Here is a 27,405-nt window from a genome sequence, read left to right as displayed (position 1 = left end):
TTTAGTCTTAGCGTCTGTCTCGGCATAGCTTATGGGACAGTGAATCCAGTGAACAAATAATCTCCTGTCGAAAACACCTATTTTTGGCTGGCCCTAAGATTTCCATGCATTAACCATAGCTCATAATGTTCGATTACACTATTTACCAATTCAAACATGTGCCTTCTTTTTCTTTCTTTCTTTTTTATATTTAGGCTGAAAATTGCCTGCATGGTGCAATCGGACACAATGCAAAAACAGCCTCTGCGGCATTCGTATGCTTTACTATGCATAACACAGATGTACACAAAACTTTATGGAACACAAAATCTAAAAGAAACAAAATATCTGCGCAGTCTCACAACACAGCCTAGTATTCACATTTACAGCCTCTACTAGTATTTGTGAACAACATTGTGACGTTTGGTTTTACTGACTACTGTTACAAGCTGCACAGAAATTGAACATTTTCTGAGACCCCGTAGTCAGTAAACTTTTGTGGCCGAGTGACTGTGGATAAGCTTACTTTAAAGATCGGCTGCCTTTATGCAGCACATATTGGAACCTTGCCTATTTTTCTTGCTAAAAAAATCGGGCACGCGTTAGATTACTACTTTGTTTAGCAGTTTTAACACCATTTATACGTTAGTTTTCTACTTTGGACACAGAGAAAGTGGGCACATATGTGATTCAGGGGCGCGTTAGAATCTGAAAAATACGGTCAAATGAATCAGCGGTGTGTTTTGGTGTTCTTTTTGCTTTTTGCGTCTTGTTTAATGCAACGCACCAGATAATTAGATCAATTATATCTGTCCCATCAGGGTTGAATTAATGAAGTCTACTATACACCAGCGGGCAACGACATTGTGATAAACGAAACAACTCTGCCAGTATGACATGCGAGTACTCCCCGAAACCACCACAAAGCAAAGGGTTATGCAGGAGACACATGGTACGTTGCAGTGTTCAATCCAAGGCGCATAAAATATGGTTGCTCCAGCTGTCGGAACTTGTTGGAACATTCTGGAAACTTATTGGGTGTGGTTGTTGGCACCAGTTTATGCCAGATCGGATCCTAAATCGTACTGTGAAAATACATGTAACTTACATTTCTGCCCATAAAAGAACCTTGTGCAAGAGTGCACTTCGTGGTGGGGAGAGGGTTGCCTGCGAGATTATTTGTTCTTGTATTTTTCAGTAGCTGCATTTATGTCCCTCTGCATTCACTTAGGTACTCCCTTTTTTTTTTTTTGTTGCAATGTCTCTCTCGCCGTAACTTTCCCCTTTCCTGTATTTTTCACACGGATGCGGGGAAGTTCAGGTGTCAAATGAAAAGCGAGACACTTGGGATGGCTGCAGCCCTTCCTTTCCTGCCTCTTTCTTGTCCTTCTAAATACAATTACTACTATACTTCACTAGTACCACGTGTCTCCAGCTTTACAGTTGCATGTTTATAACACTTCTGCAACTCAATATTGGGAGGACACTGCACATCCTGAGCACAGTCAAGCCTGTTAGCAAAAACTGCCATTCACGTGACTCTTGAGGGGTGAAATCACGTGATAAGATGGAATACAATGGGGCCACTCTGGCTTTACCGTTAGCTTGCAGTCCCATGAGGTGCGGAAGCAGCTCCTCCTCGGGCGTAACTGTCACAGCCTGCCGCACCTGTCCGACTGCATTGATGAGCTGTAAGAAACGCAGAGTATGCTGCATCAACCAAGGGCAACGAGCTAGACATCTAATTTGCGCTGCATTAAAGTCGATCACTTTCCAAGCGCCCTTGAGGAGCGCAAGGCTATGATCCTGGTGTTAACAGCGCAAAAGGTAGACGAGAGACGAGACGAGAAGACGACACCAGAAGCGCCGACCTCCAATGTTTCTTTTGAAAGAAACACGGCTTCTTATACCATTGCCGACACGTCACAGTGACATGATCGCACATCACGTGAAACATCACGTGACTGCGACACGTGTGGGCAATCGTATAAGAAGCTGTGTTTTTTTCAAAATAAACATTGTTGAAAAGTCGGCGCTTGTGGTGTCGTCTTCTCGTCTCGTCTCTCGTCTACATTTTGCGCTGTTAACAGCAGGATGGAAAACCAACAAGCCCAAGCTGCTATTCTAGCAAAAGGCTATGATGATGCCTGCTGAATATTTAGGAAGGGTCAGTGGTGTTGGTGCATGTTCCATTTCACATATCATATTTACTCGATTCTAATGCATACTTATTTTTCAAGAAAAACTTGCTAAAATATATGCATACACGTTAAATTCATGTACTAAACTAGATCTACACAAGTGACAAGCTATCATCATTGGCATCATTGGAACAAATCCCCATTACTCTTTCTCTCTGTTGTGATAAAAAACCAGTAAGCGAACGATCAAGGGCATCAAAATTGTAATTTCTTGAAGTATGAAAATTGGAGCGCATGTTACGATCGAAGACATTGCATTTTTCAGTCCTGGACACTAAAGTTAGGTGCACATGAACAGCATGTTAGAATCGAGTAAATACGGTACTTCCAATATGCATGCATGTTTGTATTATTAAATACTTGTTAACTGCACACAGTGCCTGTGAGTGCCTGCTTTCTCCTTATTTTACTCTCTTGCTGCTTTGTTCAAGAACAACACAAAGCAACTCGCTCAGTTTTCAACTCTTTTCAGAGGGTAAGTTCGGGTCTATCTTTCTGTTTGTATACAAGGCAGAGAAGATTACGGCAGAAAAAAAAAGGAAACATGCATCTGACGGGAACCAAACCCAGAGACGCAACTAATGTGCATGCAAGAGCAATGTGAGCATGTTTCAACGTGTAGTTAGGCCCAACTGACCGCTTTGTTGGTCTCCCTCCAGCGGGACTGGGCCACAGGGTCCGAGATACGGGTGGCGACCTGCTTGGCATTCTGGATCATGGGGGTCACAGCTGAAATGTCACAAGAACACGAATACTTCAAACAGACAGTAAAAAAAAAACATAATAATAATAATAAAGCACCAAGAAGATAGAGCTCATCATACGGAGATTCAAAATATGCCCTAGCTTTGATTGCAAGATAAAGAACATTGGTTTAAAGATCAAATAAGCTGTTTCCCAACAGAACATGTATAAACACCATAGAATACAGTGCGAACAAGAGGATGAACAAGGATGCAACAACCCCAGGGTACTTACCGCACCAACTTGTGGCCCCTTTCTCACCACTACAAAACAATTCTATTTCCATCAAAACTACTTTCAATGAACACTTCGTGAACTAATTATTTATAAGCATGGACGAAAATACTAGCATGCAACCATTTAAAGGCCAAGTGCAACAAAATTTACCTTTGCCTAAATTGGTTACGTTTATGTAGTACACACTATTGCAGCAGTTTTGGGTTGATAAGTGCCCAAGTTTCCTATTAACGGCCTTTACATAAGCGTAAGTTTGGGCGTGTTGGTATTCCATAACTTTTACGGTTTTAGCGCACGAAAAGGGACGAGAGACAGAAGCACGATGCGGACACAGCTGTTGGACGCAGCTGTAGAAAGTTAGCACTGTGTCCGCGTCGTACTTCCGTCTCTCATCCCGTTTCGTGCGTTAAAACCGTAAAAATTTACATAACTCCTAAGCAGGTGACATGTGCACCTAGAGGTTAGTGGATATGACACAAGTACACAGCACATTGCCTCCGGGGCTTTCAGCACGCCACGAATGCCACCTAATCTTAGAGATCATGTCAAGAAGCCTCCCCGATTCTCAATAATTTGTATCAATAACCAATATCAATAATGCCCATTATTGTAAGTTGCGATGCATCCACTTGCATGTCACACAAAATTTTGCGCTGGTGATAGAATCACGCACTGATGACTGCACCTCCCAAGTACGTCAAAGTGCATTTAACCACGGTACCGCATGTTTCGTCCTTTCACCTGCTTTGAACACGCGAGAAGGTGGCGTGCATCAAGGCTCATTTTCCCAAGCACAGCGTACGGTGCACGGTGCATGATAGAAACCTTATCACACTGAGACTTTATGTGGAACATTACGGTGACGGCGATGGTGAAAATTCACATGGAGTGTGCGTGAATTGCTGTCGCAATAATACAGTTTCACAGCTGTAAAAAAACTGCGAACATGCTGTGAGCCCAATGTTTTTCCAGAGTGTAATCGTATAGTTTTATTATGGCACCATTGTCAGTAATAACGCACTCCATGTCACCAGCATTAAATGGTGTGGCACCGTCTAACAGGTAACAATGAAAACATATTCATGGCTCTTGGTGACATATCAGGCCTGACATAGTCACAACAAACAGCTTGTGTCAACAATGAGAACAAAACGTCGACAATAACTTGTCCTCTGTGTCAAATGAGACGAAGCAGAGACTGATTTAACCATTTATTGATTGATGTCATGACGATGGAACGCAAATAACAAGAACTAGGTCACATCGAAGCGAGCGGCCTGATCGCTGTTATGTTATTACGCAATCAAGGTGAACGACAGAAGCTGCCGCATAGACTTCTGGGCAGCAAGCAAAATTTTCTAGCCGGCCAAAAACCGGCGTCATGACTAGAGAAGGCGACAGGTCACCCTCTGCGATGGCCAAACTGGTCGCTTGCCACTGTCACTTGAAAATCGCGTACGTGCGGTTGGGCCTTTAAGGTGAAAATAAATAAGAATAATCCACTCACTGCCTTGGAGGCAGTCGGCGGCCTGATTGACCCGGCCAATGAAGATGGGGTCCTCGGAGTTGTCGGACTCCTGCTTGGCCACCATGAGGACACGGTTGGCCAGCCGGGCAATGCTCGATGTGTTGTCCACCATCTGCTGGGGCAGTTGCCGGGCCATGGCGTCCTCGCACAGCTCCGTGTGCTTCAGGATCATGTCCTCTGCGCAATGGAAGAGTGGTCCCATCACTCAACAGGGCTCACAGGCTGCATGAAGAACTAAATGAAAGGTGCCTGCTATTGGTCAGGAACAAATAGAATGGAGTAAAAAAGAATCCCTACGCTCTATACCATTCATGATCTAGTGCACCTTTATCAGTCACATGATGCAACTGCCAACTCTTGTTAAGAGAGACACGTAAATAGCTCCTCCGGCTAAATTGCTGGCTCATTCGCACTCAAACTTTGCACAAATGTAGCATTTCACAGCGTATTTTATTTTCTTGACTACCATGTTTGGATGCAGCAGCACCTGCTTGTTTGATCCAGAACAAATCGCAACTTCATATCATCTGCTGCGATGCAGGACCCAAAACTAACTGTTTCAGTGAAAGGAATGGTGGCTGCTTGTCATTGTGAAGGTGAAACACAAGAGCATGACAAGCTTCACCAGAACGGTGACAGGTAGCAGCACTGTTCATCTCACCGAGAAAATATATATGTTCCTCCTCCCCTTCCTGATAAAATAAAGTTGCCACCACCACCATCTCTATATGTTTTATGGGAATTGGCACTGATGATGCACATTTCCAATTTATTCGAAATCAACAACGCAATTGCTGCACTCAAACACAGCAGTAAACAAGACACACAGCAATATCCCACATCTGTGCAACGACCGAGAAAGAACAAGTCAGCAGTTTGGCTAGACAAGGCGCTTATACATTCCTCCTCGGCATTCCATAATACTACAATAGGGCAGTGGCATTTCACTAGCAACAACACAAGCCAAAAGGCGTGTCTCCATGAAGCAAAGCAACAACAGCAGTGAGCACGATCAGCAACTGTCAAATCAAAATCGCACTGCTCAAGTCTGACCATCGTATTGTATATTCCAGAGCAGTCTATACTGCATGCTGAAGGTTTAGGAATGTATTGCAGTGCTACCAACATGCCTACACTCTCATAATGCTGATCCAATCCTGCGACTTCTATGATGGCAATGTTCGCAAAGTTTTCGATACAGCAAGGGTATCTCACGCAAGAATTACAACGGGATGACAGTGACACCTCAGTGCAAGCAATTATGGATCAAAAGTAAAAGAGTGCAAGCATGGCAATACCTAAAATTTGAGTCAACACTGGCTATTTCATCTGCAGGAGACAGCAGTAAGACGTCAACATGTTTTTCCTTGCACCGAGTTCACATAAATGAGGCAGCTCAACTTGCCTGTGACCTTGACAAAGTTGGCAGTGTCCGTGGCCTCGTCAGCCAGGTTCCGCATGTGCATCATGCTCTCCGAGTACTGCTTGTGGAGATTTTCGAAATGCTCATCCGCAGCCTGCAACACGCAAAGGCCAAAGGGCGTTACTCGGCAGTCTTTCCAAACGAGACAAGAATTCCTTTTACTGTGGGAGCTACAGCTTGTCAGTTAACTATAAGAGACACTAATAGGCTTCAAGAATGGTATCAACAAACATGAGCAGCACTCCATACTTTGCAGTAATGCTTTGACTCTTACTGCTGAATTGATACACATGAACCAGTTGGCATTGGTTAGGAGGTGCATATGCCAGATGTTTGGGCAAAGACCAAGCAATTTTTAAAAGGCATTATAGAAAAGAGGTACCCTTTTTCAGAGGCACACTATCAGCTCTCGTAAACAACATAAATTGCATGCAAATCACTGTTTAGCTATATTATAAACTAAGATTCACTAGCTGGATTCTGGCTAATTCTCCGACACACGCTGCAACTACAGAGTGCAAGTCGACCAACACTCAAGGTAGGAAGGTCCATTTAAGAGGGTGCCTACCCGGAGTGTAGCACCATGTTTTAGACATTTACCCTCTACAAATTCGCAGACAAGGCATTGGCTCTCCATGCAGTCTTGTCCCATGGTGCATAAGGAAGGCTTTCGGAGAAAATAGGAGGCACAATTTCACTGCATTTCAATGCGAGTTACCTAACAGACACAGAGTACTTTAACGTTGGCGATAGCCTCGAACTGCTACAAAACATGTGGGAGCATCTCAAACATTCGAAAAATGAATTCTTTCACTGCTGGAGCAACAGTCGGGGCTAGTTGAAGGTGAACATTTGTAGACTTGAAAACAAAAACAAAGCTCTTAAATCGTGCAATAAAACGATGTGTTTGGAGCCTTTTGCAATTGCGCTGCAGTGAAGCAATGCTTAGTGATCCAGTTTTCATGGCGCCTACGCCCAATACAATACCTGCCGTCAAGGCCGCGCATGACAAGTTGACAACAATATCACAGTTATACTGTCACCAACCGATAAGTCGAACTCAACGGGGACCACCGAAACATCCGAATGATCAGAGTCCAAAATACCAGATTCACCAAAAAATAAGAGACTATATCAATAACAAGTTGCAAAAAAAGGTGTTCCATATTCTCAGATTGTCACTTCTGGAGGTGCCTTTAATTTCACGTGACTATAGCGCAAAATGCATCGGTGTCTAGGAGCAACCGTCATTCTTCGCACAGTGCCGAGTGTGTTATCCTATTACTGTACGGAAACACTGACGCCAGTCGACGCATCCAGTAGTGACACGAAATATCGCAAGAAAAAAGTCATCTTCGAAAGTTATCGTTCAAGAATACGGCCCAAGCTTGTCAACTAGTGTTGCTGCATGCACATGTGCTGGCCCTTGGCCTAAACATATTGTGGCCATGATTTTCTAGGAATGACTTTCGTGCTATTCTTTCTCGCGCTTTTTGCGCCTCGTTAGTGGTCAGAGCAACACTCCGCATGCGTCGTCAGGGAGATCAGCCGGCCATGAACGGTAGATAAAAAGAGTGGTGCAGAATCAAGCAGATATCATTGCTACAAAATCGCGGCCCATATCTCAACTAATGTCATGCTGCTGCTACAGAAGGACGAAAGTACATTCAATGCATACACAAATTCTCATCAGCAACAACTAGATCGACTAGGCTGTACTAGCTTCAGTTTCACGGAGCACTGGCGACATGGCTGACAACCATGCTGGCGACGTCTAAAAATAGAGTTTGAATTATTGCACAATGTACAGTGAGCTGCCCAAAATTTTGGTCGTCCTTGTACATTACGTCTATGGGGGCTCATGGCGTTGCTACAGGGCTGTTCGGTAAATGGTGACTGTAAATGGTGGTGTCCTTTTCAACTTATTTATATATAAATGTTCAACTGTGCATAGATACCTTGTTGTCTGGGTAGGTCATGCGGATACGCCCGGCATTCACTAACTGCGGAGTCAAACTCTCCACCTGAAATGGAAAAAAAAAGGAATGTTAAACGAACTCTCACCCAGCTACACATGAAACCGCACTAGATATGAAGCACTACATGTAATAGCACATTTTTCGCACATTTGCTACCTGTCACAGCGCAGCCACGGTCAGCCCGCAAAATCGACTCATAAGTTTACAACTCTAACACAGCAATGAAAAGGGATATTACAATTCTGCAAACAGCACACAACAATACATATAAATGGGCAAACTTTATGCGTCATTTTTCTTGAAAAGTACAGGCTTTCTAGAATTTAAAAAAATATCTGAGGCCCTAAATCAATGTTCTGCCACCTAGAGTCACTAGAATTTTAACTTTCTTTTTCAAGTGCAACAAATTTTATCAGAATCAATCTAGTGGTTGTTACAGGAGAGAATTTGTGCGTTTTGTGTGTATTTGAATAAGCAAATCGAAGTTGGCCCCAAGCTAAGGCTACTCCGCTTTAAGAGGGAGCTTTAGCTTGGGTGCTCCAACATAAATACACGGGAAAGGAGAAATCATTTTTCTCGGCAACCACTGCACGAAATTTGATTAGGCTTGTTGCACTTAAAAGAAATACTTAAAATCTAGTGTCTTATGGCTGCAAATGCTTGATTAAGGGCACCAATTTTTAAAGCAACAATTGGCACAAATTGCAAATTTTCAGAAAATCAAACTATCAAGTTTACAACTCTGTAACTCAGCAATTAAAAACAATATTGCAATTCTGTAAATTGAACCTGATAGTACATCTAAATCGGACAAGATTTATATACTATACAAATATAGCTCTCAAGTAAATCACTAATATGCAAGAACTTTTGCAAAACCCTTATAAACAATGTAACAAACAAAGTAACAAATGTAAAAAGATATAAATAAACCCACATAAGATATAAATTGACATATCGAATTTATTCATTTTGGATGCTCTAACGGATGCAGTTTACAGAACTGTGATATCAATTCTTGGTGCAAACTTTTCAACTTATCAACTTATCAACTTATCTTTTCAAACTTATCAATTTTTGAAAATTCCTTTTAGAAAATTCAGGCCCTAAATAACAATTCCGCTTCCAACAGTCACTAGAATTTAACTCTCTCTCTCAGAAGTCGACCCAGTGGTAATCTCAGAAAATCGCTTCTGCGTTTTACATGTATCTGCATAAGCGGTCTCGGAGATGGGCCCAAGCTAAAGCTTCCCCTTAAGTCAAGCTGCAGCTTCTACAACAGCACAGAGACACACACTTCAAGGTGTGTTTGTGTAACTTGGGCCGTTTTCATGCAGAGAAAGTTGTCAAAATTTGCCAGACTAAGCATCTGTACACTTCCGAAAGCAATGTGAGTTTTGTTTAGTGACAAATAATTTACTAGCCATAACCAGAAGCCGTTAAAAATCTATGACATCACATAGAGCAGGTGCGGCAATCATTTGTTTGCCACAGGCGATCCATTCTTCATTTTTATATTGTTCATGACTCCCAAGCTCTTGTTCATGGTAAGACATGACTAATTGGTATTAGTACTGGTACTGGTACAAGTGCAGTTAAGACTCAGTACACCGAACATGCATGTGTAACTATTTATCAGATATACTGAAGTAAATCTCAAATTTGGTTGGCTATGTTTCATTTATACTCTTTTCAAACTTTAACAAAACAGAAAATGCACGGTCTGAGGCAATAGCAGTTATAGCGAAGCAAATATTTCTCCACTCAGAAGCTCAAGGTATGTATTCTGGTAGAATAAATGTCAAAATCTTAGCAAGAACAACCGGAAATGGCACAGGCTTTATGCGCATGCACCTTATGGCCAACAGCATTGCCTGGCTGGCCCGCAGTCTGCTATCCTCATAACAGAGCTGCATCTGACACCAAAATACCTTCGTTACATCCTGTGTTTCATTACACAGTAATATCAGCAAAAAAATTTTTGTATTGACAATGTTATATCCATTAATTTGTCATATCTGTTTTCATTATATCAATAGTCAACTTTATTTGATACTATTTTTAAAATTTGACCGTTCAAACACCTCCAAACCTTAACATATATGTGCTTTGCAATAAAGCCAACACAGCTATATGTCTTTCTCAGTTTCAATGTCTGAAAGGCCGTTTGACAGTTAGATTAGTTTCACAAGCCTATCATGCTCATAACACAGTGAATGTTTAAGTATCGTAGAGATCTGCCACTCTATTGCCTGTGTCTCAGAACAACGGTGGGTTCAGAAGCATTATTACAGCATGTCCTACCAAGGCCTGTCACCTCGTCACACCCTTGAGAGCGTAAACTTTTATTTCAAATCAACAAGATTTGAGTCCGGCGTCTATTTAGTGGGTCTGGGCACCCGCCACGGACGCGGTTCCGAGACCTTGTCTCGAAGCGGCTTCCTCGGCTCGCTGGACGGCCCGGAGTTGTGCTGTCAGGTCAGAGCTGAGCAGTGCGGTCATCCAGCGTGACCGGAGGCTGGCGGTGGAAGAGACGGAGGGGTCGGCACTGCCCGACTTGTTTGTTAGGTCCCGACACTCCCATAACATGTGATTTAGTGTGGCAACCTCGCCACATGACATGCATCTGTTTGTAGTGTACATGTCTGGATACATGGCGTGCATGAGTCTGGGGTTTCTGTAAGAGTCTGTTTGTAATTGTCTGAAGTGTACTGCTTGCGTCCTGTCTAACCTAGTGTGAGGGAATGGGTATATGCGTCTTTGTAATTGGTAGCGTGCCGTGATGTCGTGAAAACTGGTCATACGATCCTCCCATGCCTAGACGTTTGCAGTACCCCGCGGGGGCTCTTCCTCCGATGCTGCTCGGTGAGTCAGGCCTCGAGCAACGCCGTGAGCCGCTTCGTTGGGGGTGCTCATTCCAGTGTGTGCCGGGATCCATAGCAAATGCCTTCGGTTATCAACGTCGGCCTCTCCCTGGTGTATGGGATGTCGCTGGAGTATCTGATACGCCTCTTGCGAGATGCGCCCATTTGCAAAATTGCGAATTGCCGTTTGCGAGTCGCAGATCACGTATGTAGCTTTGGTTTGAAAAAGACTGCTTCTACACTGACCCAAAAGTTAAAATGCTGCACTGTCAATAAGGCAACAAGCGTAATTGAAGCAACAATCAAATGGAGTCTTACCTGAGCTGCTGAGGACAAGAGCGCCTCAGCAAGCTTCTTGTTTGACGCGCCGCCGAGAGCAACGTTTCGTGCCGTGCGAGCCGCCTTCTGCGAGAACTCGGTCAGATTGCGAGCCCTGTCCTGGAAGTTTGCTTCTCTGTTGGGCGTGCCTGTGAAAGATGAAAACACGTGTCGGCAAAGTCATCGAGACTGTCCATCGTGGCAAATAAACCGATTTTCTTTAGTCATTGCATCACAACAGTCTAGTTAATAGTTCTAGTCGAGATTAATAAAACGAAAGTGGAGTTGGGCAGGTTGTGCAGTTCATGGAGAAAGTAACCGGTGGTCTATTAGAGCAGACAGAACAAGAAGAATTCAGCCAATGACAACATCAAATTCTGTGGAGTGTATAATTAGAAAATCTGGAGGCATAGCGCAGACTTTCTGCATGCATGCTAGCAACATGTGTTTCTGGAAGGGCTGGAAAAGGAAGGCCAACATGCATTCTCAAAAACGTTGCCCTTGGCACAAACCTCTTGTGGGATACATGCAGACTTTACTAACGATGGTCTAACTTTAGACGAAGCATAAAAGCAGCGGCAAACTTTTAACAGCAGAAACTGATAGGCGAGACTTTTTCAGTGACTTTGCTGTAGCTCATTTTACCTGCTTCAAGAACTATACAGAATAAACTTGCTCAAAGAAAGTACCTTTCTGGTATATGACATCTTGCACCACCCACCTGTGAACACCTTTAAAATATTTTCGTGAACGCAATTGATTTTTCGTTAAACCCGACACAACATTCTCAAAGTCATAGAACGAGCTTAATTTCGTAAACATTATGGAAAATTTGGGAGACTTGGCAGGTATGGAATAACCACGGTTATAAGCGAGTGCATGTCCCATTTGCCTCGCCTCTCTTACTTTCTTGCAATTTTTTGTGCTGTATGCAATGTTTGCAATGCATTTTCAACTTGTCTAACAGTCAGCCCTGCTATTCACAGAGCCAAGGTCCTCAAAATCATGCAACACAGCAGCAGCCTCACCCTCCGGAGCGTGCACAGCCTCGGTGAACAGTTTCAATGGAGTGGTGATGTCGATGAAATCCTCGACCACCTGCATGCAACAACACCATCAGGGTGATTACTATACTCAAAGGTAAGCCTGTACCTTTGCTTGGGATTTGCCTATGAGGCTAATAACATTTGTTCTCGGAGAACCTGTCCATCATTAAAGACGCTGTTGTAATAGAACATCACAGTAACTCCAGATATGGTAAATTCCTTGTAATTAACAATGCCATTGGTACCCATTGAATTCTTACGATTCCTATGGAAAAATAGAAAACACAACATAGCAAACTGCAGAAGTATACAAATTCATTGTTGCAAACATCACCTGCTTGAGCAGCCCACATCACCACCAAAACAAGCCCTTTTAAAGCAATGATATAGACAAAAAACTAACTGTGTGTAGTTACCGATGAGCCACTAATTCTGCAACAGACTCCTAGAGAAACTTTGCATCAACCTTCACCATGACTCCTCACCAACTATGACCTTTCACCAATTGAGGCAGTTGAATTACGGATTGGTGCAGTCAGCAACCCCTACTACTGTTATTCTAGATATGCTCACGACTATGATCACCCAGTATACTGTTTACACTCTTATAGTGCCCACTGTTTCCTTGCATTGTCATTAGCCATCCATCTAATTTCGTTGTCTTGCCAACATCCTCATCGAGTAACGAAGAGCCTCATGCAGTGTGAAAACAAAGAATCCGTTGATTCTGCAACGATGTACAAGTCTTGAAAAGAAGGCAGTGCTCAAACATAACGATGAACTATCACTTGGCTTTGTCAATTTACCTTTGCAATTAATCTACTTCACATGTTCTGTCACCTATGGCCATATATAGTAAATATTTTCCTTGAATAAAAATTTTGTTACGAGCCTAGCACATGTCGTAACTACTGCTTCGTCTGTCTTCGTTTGCCCATGCTACATCACACTACCTAGGCATAGCTATGGCCGCCCTTACCCTGTTGACAAGGGCCTTCTGAATCTTGTGCTTCAGTTCGAGCAGCTTGGACGAGATGAGTCGGGCAGTCTGCAGCGCCTCAGGAGAGTTGCCCTGTTCACCACAAACGAGATCAAAGGTGAACACATCAACAGAGATAAACACGAGTTTAACAATGTTCGTATAAGGATCACTATTCTGCAAAGAAGTGCAAAAGAGAAAGACCGAAAATAGAACACCAAGACAAGGTCAAAGCAGCTTGCGTTGATGAAGAGTACAAGGTGAGGAGGAAGAAAACAGAAGGACCAGGCAAAAAGGACTGGGCAACACTTCAGCAAAAAGCCTAAACTTCACATTTCCTTTGGAACACCGAAGTCACCTGTCTCTTTACTGCAACCACTCCCCAGTGTCTTCCTTCCATCCACATAACACCATCTGTATTACAAGTATTCCTGAGGAGCACTTGTTTTCTCAGAGGCCAATCACGTGCCCAAGTCCTCAGTCACACAACATTCAAGACAAACACAAGATGAAGACAAGAAAGAAAACTGCCCAATCATCCAGTTGAAGCTCGCCCTCATTTTCATTCCGTGTTTGTTTTGTTAAACGTGAACGCTTGCCAATGCACCCAATGGCATGCCTTGCTAAGACCACATCAAATGCGCAAGCACACACACCTGGCCTCGCCTGCACAGGTCCTTGAGCTTGCGTGTCAGCGAGTCAATCTCGTTGCACAGCTGGACGATCTCGGCTCGCTGTGGCATCGGGCAGCTCTCCGCGGTTCGCCGGCCTTCCTCCACCGTCAGCTGGATGGCATGCTCGCCTGAAAGACGGAACAAAACAACACTGAAGTATGGGCTATGTTTGATTCATGCGTGATCCCCAGCCCCGGTGCCACAACGTTTAGGCAGTGCCGGTGACGCACAAACGTGGGGCCGCCGGTGCCAATAAACCACACTGCTCCCATTTTTTGATCACTAAGTGGCCTGGCTAAATCGCTAAGTGGCCTGGCATGTGTGGCTTCCTTTTTAGCTCAGTGCAAGCTCCTCGGGACTTCCAGGGTACTTCCACGCTACTGCGCCATGAACAAAGTTGCTTTTTTGGTCTGGCAGCGACAGTCCGGACAATCAATCAAATACAACGGGAGCAGGCAAACACACAGTTACAGTAGCACCCGCAACAAATTTCAAAGTACTGGAGACTCAGCTCTGCTGAAGCAAATCGAATGGACCTATAGAGATAAGGCTACATTGACTTCTTAGAGGTGGGTAGCTCACAACACGTAATAAACAAGCAACAATGCAAGAAGGGTGGTATTGCAAAATTCGCATCGCTTATTACAAGCAGTCGATGACAACAGTTTTTTTTTTTCTGGTGGCGTAAACAACTGTATCTCCCATAACATTAACAAGTAAACCTTTCACAGAGCTATCACTGTCAGAGATACATACATGCATAATTTTCTAGCAGAAGAAGCTGCCTTTATGAACCGCCAATGCTGCGAGTAAACAGCGGCAAAAGACCACCGATAACAGTAGACCAGTTTCATTAATGGCAAGGTAGCTTTTCTGTGATGCGTCATGCCCAAAACATTGCGATCAAGATATTGCCTAGTGTTTGAATATGTGCGCAGCTGTTGATTTTCTTTACGCAGTGCATGCGTGTGAAGCACACAAAATTATTTGGTGTTCAGTAAGCAATATGTGTTCAACTCTAAGCTGCTGTTTTAGTGATGAGGATTGCCACCAAAATTTGGACGACCAGTCACACATAGGGAAAGCCAACTTCACCGACTTAAAAGGGGCATAGAAAATAGTGCTGCACTGTCTGTAGGAAATATAGGCCACTGTCCTTTGAAAATTTACACTGTGGAAATTTGGAGTAATCCACTATAAGAGATCCAGGGAAAACACGGGGAATGCAGGAGATGGCAATTCAAGACGATGGGCAAAACGAGAACAAGGTGAAAGCAGGAGCCAACGTTCCGACAAGTGTACTTGTCTTCTTCAAGCCGACGTATGCTTTCCTCGCCACAGTATATATAGGGGGGGTTCTTCTAACGGGGAGAGGGTGTAAGGCGAGAAGGTGCGGCAACAAGGGAAGGTGTGTTAGCGTGTCAAATTGAGAATAAAGGAATGCTGTGCACAAGGCCAAGGCCAGGGCCATCCCCCCCCCCCCCCCCTTCTGTCAACCACGTGTCAACGCCCGCGTGTTAGCCGGCGTGTCAACGGCGTCTGACACGCCGGCTGAAAAAAACAACAAAGGGAGGAAAGGAAAGGGAAAAAAAAAACAATACGCCAAGAAACCAAACGAAGTCTTGTTGCCTATAGCTTGAAATTTGGCATAGCGAATCGATTCTAAAGCTCCCTTTGAAACGTTTATGCCTACTGGTTGCAATGTCTTGAACATATGGATAAGGTATGATTATCTGTATTTTCTCTGATTCTCTGTATTCCCCTTTACAAGAACCCCACCTATATATATAGTAGCGAGGAAAGCATACATCACCTTGAAGAAGACAAGTCTACTTGTCGAAACGTTGGCTCCTGCTTTCACCTTGCTCTTGTTTTGCTCATCGTCCAATATAAGAGAGATACAATAAGGGTGGCAATTATCTGACTTGGCACTTCTGCTATGATGCCAGCAACTGACCCTCTTTGCAAATTATTACACGGCAAAGGTTTTCTGATGATGCCCAGGATATGATGGCCAGTATGCTGCTGAAATGGTCAATCCTTTGCAGCCTTTGTGTTGTCCATGCTTTATTGCATTACATATGATAGAATGCAATACATAAAAGCAGTTATAATATCTGAGCTGTATATTATCAAAAATTTTAGCTATGTACGCGGCTGCCCCATTTTGGGTAATGGTGTGTTGCAAAAAAAGCCAGCTGACATTTCTGACTTCCAACAATTTTCTCGCGTTAAATAAAAGTCGCAACTCTTTAAACAAAAAATAATAATAATAATAATAATAATGGCAAGTGTCCAATCGTCCTAAATAATTTACTAAAATACTTGTTACTGCAAACCAGTTTCAGTTTTGGGGCCTAGGGAGGTGGATGCATTACAACATCACGATACACTGACTCAATCCAATACCAAGATCACTGTGGCTATCCCACCTGAATTCGGTCAGAGTAAAAGCATACAACACTCCTGTTTATTAAAGCAATCGCTTTCTTTGGCTCTTTCTCATGTTTTCGTGATTTGAGTATCCGGCCTCCGTGTCATTTCTTCTTGGCCATACATCTTGCACAGGCATTCCACCATCTTAAAACAGTCTTTGTAATGCTGCTGTTGTCATGCCGCCAGGTTGAATCGCTGTCACGCTGTCATAATTCCATTGCCATGACGCTGCCGTGGTCACACTGTTGGCGTTGCACCAACATTCCAGCATTGTCACACCCTCGCCATTGTTCCATCGTCGTCATTGTGCTATCATCATTCCATTACCGTCATGCTGCTATCACACCATAGTTGTCACCACATCGTCATCGTCGTTTAGTCTTCATTGTCATACTGTTGTCATTAACATGCTGTAATGCTGTCATCACGCTGCCACCGCTGTCAAACTGTCGTTATTGTTTCTTTGTCATCACAGTCACCTTGTCATGGTTGCATGATTGTATCATACACGCCGATCATCTCAGAAGTTCTACACCACGAAGTAACAGTTTTCAACAATCATCCCTCATCAATTTTTTTTTACTTTATTATTATTTTTTATTGAGCAGCACCGTCACATCAAGTCATTATTGTTTCATTAGCAAATTTTGTTCAATGTCATGAGGTCATGATCGTGTCTATGTTGCCAGGCATTTACAGACCGAACCTAAATATCAAATTAGATTATCCTAAAAGCAAGGTTCTCCTGATAATTTTTTTAGAGGTGGACATCTTGCGACTGGAGGGAGGAAGTTATGCACACAACGAAGCCCCCCCTTTTTTTCTCTTATTCTTCTTTTACACCCATTCTGCCATTTCGAATTATAAATGCACCAATTTTACATTTTTGGCACCTACTAATGAAACCAATGCGAGCCAGCAACGCGTCCTATTACAATCGCCAAACTTCATCAGGACAAAAAAAATTCACAGGTTGCCGCTATCAAAACGCGCACGAAACACGTGCGAGCTAGTAAATTATTCTGTGTCACCCAATAGGAACACCTCCTGTGTTCACATGGCAGCAGTAACAAATCGTGATGAAAGTTTTGTTTTTAATTTTTCGTTCGCTTCTTTTGCTGTTATTTGTGCATGGCAAAATATGCCGCTGTGGCTATCAAAAGCTCAGATCTCTCTTCTTGACAATGCTTCCAAAATGGCAGCTTTGCATCAATGAAAACGTGATGCAACGGCATCTCCCGACACCCGATTTTCTACTATATTCTTGTCTACAGCGCACTAGAAAAATGCAAGTACGTCAGCTTCCACGTCACTTTCCTCTCTAATATTTCCCCGTGTGATAAAAGAACACGCGAGGATTGCGAAAGAAAAAAGAGACTCAGAAATTTTTGCCAGTCAACTGGAGAGGTGGGCGGTGAACACGGAGTAGTGGGCGGTGAACCACAGTGGTGAACAGTAATCCAGAGTGGTGGGCGGCATTTCTACCATCGCTCACCATGGGGAGAACACTGCCTAAAACTGTTTCCCAACCTCCATAATCGCCAAGTGTCGTGCTTTTACGTAACAAAAGCACATTGAACTTTGAAAAAGTGCTTCAGTGCTCCTTTAACAGCATTTGTTCAATGGGTTAAGCAGTGAATGGAGTAAGGGACTGCTGTCACCTACCGAGGCCACGGTCTGACACACCAGGGTTGACGAGCCACTTAAGCGCCTGTTCCACGCGGCCACCCACGGTGTGCGCCAGCTGCTGGATGCCACTACGCTCCACATTGGTGATGGCCTGGCCAATGAGGTTGTTCAACTCGCGCAACTTGAGACCAACACCGCGAGCCAGCGATTGTGCCTGGGGCGACGCACCCTGCGTGGAAGGATGACACAGCAGGATCGGTAACCAGCACATGGTGAAAAACTTTGCCCCCCTGATGGCCAACAAGCAGTGGCTCACCAGTAGTGCACTGATCATCAGTTTCAGGTGGAACCATAGGTGAGAACAGGGTTGCCCATTAGGGGGGGGCCTAGGCCCACTGAAGTCCTCTCCCCCCCATCTCGATGGTGTGACTTTTGTCAAACAAACCCACCTAATCTCCATGCAATCGCCACATTCGCAGAGACCACCGAGTTGCTGCGCATTGAAGGATGAGAGACGTTAGGACAGCGACAAATTTTAAAAAATAATAATAATTTTTAAAGAACTCAGGAAGGCGCTCTGAAGTTGCTTGAAGCTACACGCTCTCGGCACTTTCAATCCAGCGCACTGCAACTGTAGGGGAAAGGCAGGCAAGCAGTTTTGGTTGGGAAAAATAACACTTTTTTTGCCAGTGGTCCATTTGCAGTTTGCATGCACCCCCTCACTGATCCGGGGGGAGGAGGGGGGGAGGGGGAGGGAGAGGCCAATAAGCCCCCTTGCAGGCAGAATTTAACACGCAATTGTGGGCACATTTTAACGGCGTCACCCTTGCTGCATTGTTGGGTGCTAGAGCACGTAGAGCGAGACGCCCAATGTGGTCTTGAACAGTTTCAAAGCAGCAGAGACAGCAGTGACCGCTAATTTCCCGACGTAACAAAGTCATCGAAAAATGGCAGATGCTGTTTATGGCAGTGGTTTACGGGCAGCAATTTCAAGCTGAAATTTTGAGTTAAATGAATGCAAAGAGCCCAGTTTCTTTGTGTGTGCATGACCATATTGGGCCGTCTACTTTCAGTTACAATAATAAACTGAGAACACTCGAACGAGTGCGTCATGGCCCTTTAATGTACATCTAAATCAAGTTACACAAGCACTTTTGCATTCTACCTCCATCGGAATGCAGCTACCGCAAATGGGAACCAAGCCTGTGACCTTATGCTCAGCTACAAGTAAATGCGCACCTGATGTGTAAGATAGACAGCTAGAAGAAAATAGGGAAATGATTGTAACGCTAACCTTGCCCTCTTGGCGCAGTTCACACAGGGCGTTGGTCATAGACTCGAGGTCACCACAGAGCTTGCGGATAGCGTCACCATCGGCAGGCAAAGACCGGTCAGCAACCCGCTTGGCATAGTCAAGGATGTGCCGCAGCGACTTCTCCCCAACTCCGCCAGTGACAGCCATTGGGTCCTCCAGCCAGTCATGAGCAGACTGGATCTTGCCCGCAATTGCGTTCTGAGGACACAACAGATAACAGGTGGTGGAAACATTTCGCTTTTGTCTGAATGGGCATGCACGGTCACTGGGTGTAATGAAACAACATTCTCACAACACAGTGAGATGCATGGTATTTAGATTTAAGCATTACCAAACGTGGCAATGTTTGTCGGCAAAATAAATTTTGCAGCAAACTCGAGGGGTGGGATGTGTTCCTTCTAAGTAACTATTCATGGACAAAGATAAAATTACTGCAAAGAAATTCGCACCCAAGAATTTTGACGGTTGGACTTTGAGGCCAACTGCAATGAAATTTTATTTTGGTTACGCTGGTTGAAAATTACTGGTGGTACATCCTATCGAAGCAGTTTTGGCAAAGCTGCAGGGCTGGCAACTAACTCTGTTTTCTTATTACCTGCCTTTCAATAGCGCCTCAATAGAAGACACGGGCACCCGGTTGTATGCATATTTGATGCATATCCCAGAATCAACCATAACTGTCTGAATGGTTTGCCCAGGTGCCCAGGCAGGAGCCGGATCTCAATGTTTAAAGTCCTGCATCTCTCCCAATGAGTGCATTGGCATTAAGTGACACTCTTAATGCATTAGCATTAGGAGTGTCAAAGTGGAAAAAAGTGTATGTGTGCGAAGTGTAGGAAGCTGGTCATGTGGTAGAGGTAGAGAGGGAATGGGAGAGCTTATAAGAGCATGTATGTGTGCAAAGTCAAACGCATCTGTAACAATATTCAAGTGCCAAGAAAACCCCATTGTTGTAACCGATAACTGTTATAATAGAGTTGCATGAAAAAAGCAGAAGAGGCAAGCATCGAAACATTTTAGACAGAGAGAAGTACAGTCAAGCCCACTTAAGGCATTACTTGTTTTAAAACAATATTCGGATGTGATAGTGAGCAACCCTGGCACTGTAAACATTTGTGTGCATTCTATGATAAAATAAACGGCACGCTACAATGTTCCCGTGCCACGTTACTGGCTACAACAATTGGATCTGGCTACTGGGTGTGTGGCACAAAGAAAAGGAAGGCGAAATCCAGGAGAAGATAAAGAAATGCGAGCCGCTTCGTTACAACTGCCTTTGTGACACGCAGCCCACGCGGCACGCCTTCGTCGTCCCTCCCATCTCCCTTCCACCCATCCGGCGCCAACGAGAGGGTGAAAGGGAATGGGAGAGGGGCGCGTGAGGTCGGCAATGCATTCGGGGTTCTCCCACCTGCCACTGTAAACGCAAACAAAATATTGCTTCCTAACGGCACTTACACTTGTATAAGAGCGAAAGTTCCACAAGCAGGAGCTGTAAAGGCCCTTTATTTGCAGACACCAGCTAAACCTAGGGTCACTAAATGGAGAAATAAGGTGACTTTGGCCCGACCAATTCAGCGTCAGTGTCAGCACTGATGTCAGAGCAAGCATACGACTGTTGCTGCAGCAATTCTTGAGGGTGCGATGGTCACTCAAAAAAAAATAAAAATAAAAATTTCGATAGCCAATGTGAGGGGGGTCCAAGCATTCCACAAGTAAATAGTGTATTTTGTATATTTCAGTTTTTTTTGGCTCACAGTACTAATACTAAAAATAGCAAATTGTTACTTTCATTCATGTTTCTTTAGGTGCTTCTTTTTGAAGTTCCACTTGTGAATTCTCAGAAATTGGAAATTCTGAGAAAATATTTTTGCTTTACTTTCACTCAACACTAATGATCACGCTACAATTTTATATATCTTATGGCGCAACTACTACATCTTAAAATAAAACGTTAAAATAAAGAAGCACCGAAAATGAGCGCATTTCTAGCACTAAGGAAACAATCAGTATGGCCACCCTTACACACCTGTGCCTTCTTCATGACGGTGAGGTTGTCAGCATCCCACTCCTCCTCGTCGTAGGTGGTGAGCTGGAGCACCCGGATGATCTCGTTGATCTCCTCCGTCATGCGCAGCGCCAGGTAGTTGCGGTTCTCGGCCGCCTCCTCGACACCCTTGCCCGCTGCATCAGGTTGCGCACCAACACGCGCGGCCGCTCAAGCTCACCCTTTTATCAGCTCAAAATGAAGCTAGACGTGAACACAAGGATGACAATGCGATAGATTGTGTGTTGAGCAGCAGAAATTAAATCCAGACTAGTGCGCAGTACGTTCTTCTGATGACCAAGGCACCAAAACACAGAGACAAGGAAGAGTTCTAGACTGTCAGGAAACATATTACAAATTATGGAATACTGGTATATAAAATGGAGAAGCAGGTGTAGAAGTGCTGGTGGTGCCATGTTGTAATGCTAACGTCAAGCATTACAAGGCAGTGCTACCAGTTCTACCGCTGTTATTGGCATCTCTTATGTTCCGGTTGTGAGAAGTGAGTGGTGGCATAAATGGAATGAGAGCTCCAGGTGAGGGGAGGCAAGGTGCGGTTCTCAGAGGTCGTGCGTGTGGTTGACTGTAATTGGCAGGGGAAGGATGAAATGGCACAAGTACGGTGGTGAGAGAGGAAGAAAGACGCAGGTGGCGCGAAGTGCGGCATGGTGTGTGGTATGCGTGGATGGACGGTGTGGTGGGAAAGTCACAGAGTGCAGTAATAAAGTGAATGTTTGCGACGGACGTGTCGGCCTGTCATCGTTCGTGACACATCATTCCATAAACTGTAACACATTTACGGTATGCTTTTATCAAGAAAGAGACAAGCAGTGTGTCTGTCCATCTCTTCACTACCTGTGTTTTGATGCTTCTATTTTGAAGATTTTTTTTAAACCATGTTGTTTAACACAGAACAAGTTTTCCTCTTACATGTCATCTATTACATATTTACAGATTACGTGCTCTAACATCTTGGAGACAGTGCATGTAATTAAAGTACGCCGGTAATTTTTACATTTAATTTGTTGCCTTCTTTGAAAATTGGAAGTACCCTGGCCACTAACCAGTCATCAGTTAAGGTACCCGTGCCTAGCAATTCCCTGAAAATCTCAACTAAGAATTCTACAACCCGTCAACTGTAGTGCTTAAGGCATTCATTTAGTATATTATCGGGCCCTGATGATTTCTTACAGTTTATGTTCAACAACAGTTCTAGCACGCCTTCTTTAGAAATATGAAGTTTGTCCTCACACTTGTCGCAGGGTTCCGCAATCGGGGCGCCAATTAGGTATACTAGGCGAGAACGCTGAGCAGAAGAAATTATTAAATTCCATGGTCATCAAGACTGGTTTACCACATATCCTGCAATCCACAAGGACAGCTGTCATCTCTGGTTTTGAGCAACTCGAGTACCTCCAGAGCCTGTCCAGGCTATTTCGCATGTAGTCGATCAAAGTGGATGAAAAAAAAAAAAGATTTGGTCAGGCTGTTTATAAGTTCTTTACAAATCTGCATGCTAAGAGAAGAAATAGTGGCGCTGTTTCTTGGGGTCGCCTGCCGTGTGCGCCGTAGTTGGCGTTTCAAATGAGTGATGCTTCTAATGATCCACAGATTTGCTTTCTTCACTCGTTTCTATCTCACAGGTGCGAATTGTGATATACAACCAGCCACAGCTGACTTAAGATACGTCCAAAGGCACTGCACATCATTTCCCCGTGGAATCATGCCAAGAGCGATCTCTAAATGATTGAGGATAGATGTGTCGTCTGCTCTGTGAAAATTTAGGGCGTATACTGCGATGTTTTACCAGGCCCTTATCGGCGATCTTAAGAACTGCTGCCATGATGGCTTCATGGTCCGATATTCCCTCTTCTACATAAATTTGATACTGAAAGCTATTGTCCAATAAAAATAACAGATCAAGTATCAAATGACACTGACCCTGTACTCGTGTTGGCTCATTTACCACTTGAATTAGACTATGTTTCACCAACGTTTCTAGTATAGTCTCAGCTTGCAACCCTATCGCAACCTTTGCATAGCTCTTCTGCCTCATTAGGTATAAACAACTTAGCCAATTTCAAGTTCTAGTGCATTTTAACACCTCTGCATTATCACTGGTTAAACAGAAAAATGCATTCACAAAAGGCCCAGCGAGACGCGACAAGCGAGTCGTACAGTATGTCTATGTTCAGATAGTTGCCGCATGTGCGTACACTGTGCCAGGATCTGGACGAAGATCTTCATGCTGCAGATGAGGATGGGCGCCAGGACCTTGACCGAGTCGAGGCAGCGAATCAAGATCTCCCGGTGCACCTGGTGGGTCAGTTCCTTCTCCCGGGCATCCACGTCACGCGACACTTTCGTCAGGCACGGGCTCATATCCTGCGTTCAAACAGGTGCGGCATCACTGTCACGAGCAGTGCTTTTGTCACAACTGCCAACGTCACAAGCAACGGCCCCCAAAAAAGTCAATGCTTTCAGGAACTTCACAAAGCATGTGTGCCCACAAAGTTGTATTTGGCCACTCGCTCAAGCTTGTAGCCCAGTGTCATGGAACTAGGGCAGCCACCTGTCCACCTTTGAACCAGGAGAGCTAGTTTTCTTGTTGACACTGCCAGGTGCTACTTTCACCTACTGTTTGACATTAATTTGCCAGTTTTCTGGGCCTCCCCACTTGAACAACTGAACAACCTGCATGAGAGAGCACCAACCAGGTAGGATATACAGAGCGAGTTTAACTTTAACCTCTCTAAGAGTCATTTTCTTAAAGTTTCGCATTTCAAGTTGTAAAAACACTGGCATTTCAATTAGTTGAACTGCAACATGTGATGCCCAGTTCAGCCGAGCAATTCAAACAGTCCATGTCACACCTGTAGAGAGAATGAATGTAAGACAGACAAGCTGTCAAAGCTAACTAAGTGCTTTTCTATGCATGGTTATAAAAACAGAATGACGAGATGATTGACACAATGCAAGCCTGACAACTCGGGATGCTTTAATCTGGTGGTCTGGAACTGTAGATAACATCACATGGTGTGAATGCAAGGCCAACTTGACTCAAACTGCTTGACTTCAGTTCACTTAGACCATGTACTGTATACTCATTGACACCGTGTGAACATCCAGAATGTGTAACGAACACATACCTTGACGAACTGAACAAGGTCTTCCATGGACTCGATCACCTCAGACACTGCCAGGTAGTCCAACACTTTCTTGCACTCGCGGATGATCTTGCGCACCTCGGACTCATCGAAGCAGAGCAGAAGGGCAGAAGTTCCTTGCAGGATGCCTAAGGATAATGTAAAAAAATAAAGGATACACTTGCGAGACGACAACAAGAAAAGGTGTGGTCCATTGACATTTACCCATAATATGAAACACGCAACAATAGCAGTGAACAAATGATGCCTGGCATTGTTCGAAGTGTTGCTCTTTGTCCATTGACAATGCTATGCTATTGGCTTTGCACAAAACAGACTCCAAAATCAGAGCAAAGCCGAAGTCTTTAGTGTGGAAAGTTGAGAGACTTAGCCAAGCTGGCGCTATATTAAACAAAGCCTACAAAGTGCCCTTCAGAATTGTGAATTATTAAACTGTTGCTCAGTGCCTGGTTATGTCAGTTACCTTCGTGCTACATCATGCTTTTGATGTTCTCTGCTCTCGATCTTGTGTTACGCTCGAGTTCCCGACAAAAGATGCCATCCACTACACCAAGCATTGTTTGCTTCCCACATTTATACAGTTACTGTAATTAGCACAATGACAGCTACAGCCAGTGACAAGTAAAAAAATAAAGGAAAGCTCTTCCTAAGAAAAAGCAAGAAATACGACACACCTGCCCTTCGTGCCTCTGCACTTAAAAAAGTTGTTCCCTCACAGATTGCACAAGTACAAAGAAGAGGCATCCCGATGGTTAAGCAACAATGAGCATGCTGAAGTCATGCACCATGTGCTCTAACAGCCAAGAGTGGCTGAAGCAGAGATAAGGATAGCTCAATGCAGAAATTTGCAGCTTCAAAAGGAAAGAGTAGAGGAATTTCCCTGGTTGTCCTTTTAAAGAATCTCATCGCTAAACCTCCTCCCCATGCCAGAAGATGCAGTATGGGAGACTGCACGGCTGAGTTAATTTCTTAAGCACAGCTGAAATAATTTCAGATGCGTCACTCGCACCCTACGAACAAGAAAGCACCCCCAGCAAGGTGAGCTGCAAAGCAGTTCCATGGTAACAGCTGAGCAAGGCAAAAGTGGGGGACACAGATACAAAACATAAGAAAATGGAAGCAGAAGCAGACAAGGTGATTTGATGGTGCATGGCTATACATTCTGTTCTAAAAGCACTTGACCTGTCACCGATTACACAACTGCAATAGACTATAATGACTGCAAGCAGGCGTTATATTTGACATGACAGATATGATCTGGCAACCTTTGTTCCTCAATCCACCATCACTATGCTCCTTCGCTTCTTCTGCACGAAAGAATTTTGTCCGCTAAAGGGCTGGTTTTAAGTTTGTCAAGCTTTGGCACTTCCCCGACTGTCTCTTCTACATTAGAGTAGGCGACACTCACCCCGAGCACCCTCAATCAGCTTCTTGCGGGCGGGCTGCGAGTACGGGTCGGCCTTGAGCATGGCTGAGGCTTCCTCAAGAAGCTTGGAGGACTGCTCGACCCGCTGCAAGGCAGCAGGCATGTCCTGTCGCAGGATCTGGTCGTCACTGCTGTTGATCGTCTCACGCCCAACCTGATGTGACAGTACCAGATTAAAGCGTACACTAACATGTTGGCAAGTATTGCATGCGAGCTAGTTTATATGAATTCACATCTGTGCTTACTGCAAACAATGCCTTCTCTTACTGAACAGATGAAATAATGAAATGCCGAAATGAGTGAAACCACAAATGACAAATGATTGGAGCAAATTAGCAAAATATTTCCTAATCTTGATGGAACACCCTCAGTGTAACTGTTCACCTCATATATGTTTGTAGTTACCCCTACCAACAAATTTATAGACTTATAGATAATGAACTACCTTTGCCTGATGTAAATTGTACTGAAATTTCTTCGATAAGTGCACTGTCTTCTTTTTACAACTAGTGTCAAATGATTCATAGCTGTCTAATGGTCATACGTTTAGAATATTTTCTAGTGCTTAGGGTCTCCACGAACTATAGCTATTGTCACATTTTGTTATGTTGTGTATTGCCCCTGCTGCTTGGTCCTTATGACCAGCAGTACTAGAAAAAAAGAAATGTAAGCGCACCTTGATGAGGTTGGAGACGGCCATGCTGACAGCCTTGACGGGGCGCTCGAGATCGGGCATGGCGTTGCCATCTTCGGCTTCTTCATGAAGGATCACCAGGCGGGACACCTGGCAGAGCATGAACCAGCAATTTTCATTGAAAAAACAATATGTGCTTCTCTGTGGCTTATCCGCACTACAGACTAGTGAACTGCACAACCTAGCCACTTCACAGCAATTGTGTCAGAGCAACTTCCCGCATTTGGCTACTGCACACTGTTTAGCACCATCATGGGCAATCCCTCTAATTCATACAGCATTGTTTTGTGTCATCAAACATTCATGACACAATGACCTGTTACTAATTCAACATTTGTTTGTCTAGCCTTCATTTTAACTTGACTTTGTTTGAAAGTTCCAAAGGTTTGTTAAACCTGGTTTTTATTCTGTAAAGGCTGCTGTTTCAAAACCTGATGATCTGAACCAATTTTGCAGTACTGTTGAAGTGAAACCAACAGAAACAAAGTAGGTTAGGTTGAGCTTACACATTTATTCATTTGCAGTCTTCACTACATAATCGCATTTCTCCAAAGCAGACGTAAACAGCACTTATGTGCTATCATGGACAAATGCAATGCAAACAAGTTTCGGATGACTACAATGCATTCTTTTGTTTCGACTTTGTAGTACTTCAAATGAATTTGAAATGATTTTGGCTAACACACTTTGCTAAAGGTATACATCATCGTTGGTGACCA

General features: G+C 44.0%; 1 protein-coding gene across 4 annotated transcripts in view; it reads right to left on the bottom strand.

The window, feature by feature from the left end:
- Positions 1 to 27,405, bottom strand: part of Vinc (vinculin) — a 59,047-nt gene that overhangs the window by 24,300 nt on the left and 7,342 nt on the right. For all 4 annotated transcript variants that reach the window (XM_065456252.2, XM_065456254.2, XM_065456253.2 and 1 more), the window contains exons 2-17: positions 26,669 to 26,776; positions 25,975 to 26,146; positions 24,549 to 24,694; positions 23,616 to 23,784; positions 21,382 to 21,536; positions 19,332 to 19,550; positions 18,074 to 18,266; positions 13,955 to 14,100; positions 13,299 to 13,391; positions 12,302 to 12,371; positions 11,274 to 11,422; positions 8,071 to 8,136; positions 6,095 to 6,206; positions 4,669 to 4,866; positions 2,818 to 2,909; positions 1,578 to 1,668 (exon numbers count right to left, since the gene is read on the bottom strand). In XM_065456252.2, the coding sequence (XP_065312324.1) occupies positions 1,578 to 1,668; positions 2,818 to 2,909; positions 4,669 to 4,866; positions 6,095 to 6,206; positions 8,071 to 8,136; positions 11,274 to 11,422; positions 12,302 to 12,371; positions 13,299 to 13,391; positions 13,955 to 14,100; positions 18,074 to 18,266; positions 19,332 to 19,550; positions 21,382 to 21,536; positions 23,616 to 23,784; positions 24,549 to 24,694; positions 25,975 to 26,146; positions 26,669 to 26,776 (2,179 nt within the window). The remainder of the gene's footprint in view (positions 1 to 1,577; positions 1,669 to 2,817; positions 2,910 to 4,668; positions 4,867 to 6,094; positions 6,207 to 8,070; positions 8,137 to 11,273; positions 11,423 to 12,301; positions 12,372 to 13,298; positions 13,392 to 13,954; positions 14,101 to 18,073; positions 18,267 to 19,331; positions 19,551 to 21,381; positions 21,537 to 23,615; positions 23,785 to 24,548; positions 24,695 to 25,974; positions 26,147 to 26,668; positions 26,777 to 27,405) is intronic.

Source organism: Dermacentor albipictus, chromosome 9 (genome assembly GCF_038994185.2).
Source record: "Dermacentor albipictus isolate Rhodes 1998 colony chromosome 9, USDA_Dalb.pri_finalv2, whole genome shotgun sequence".
Classification (NCBI taxonomy): domain Eukaryota; kingdom Metazoa; phylum Arthropoda; class Arachnida; order Ixodida; family Ixodidae; genus Dermacentor; species Dermacentor albipictus.
Note: the sequence above shows the minus strand (reverse complement) of the source record. Positions and strands in the feature narration are given on the sequence as shown.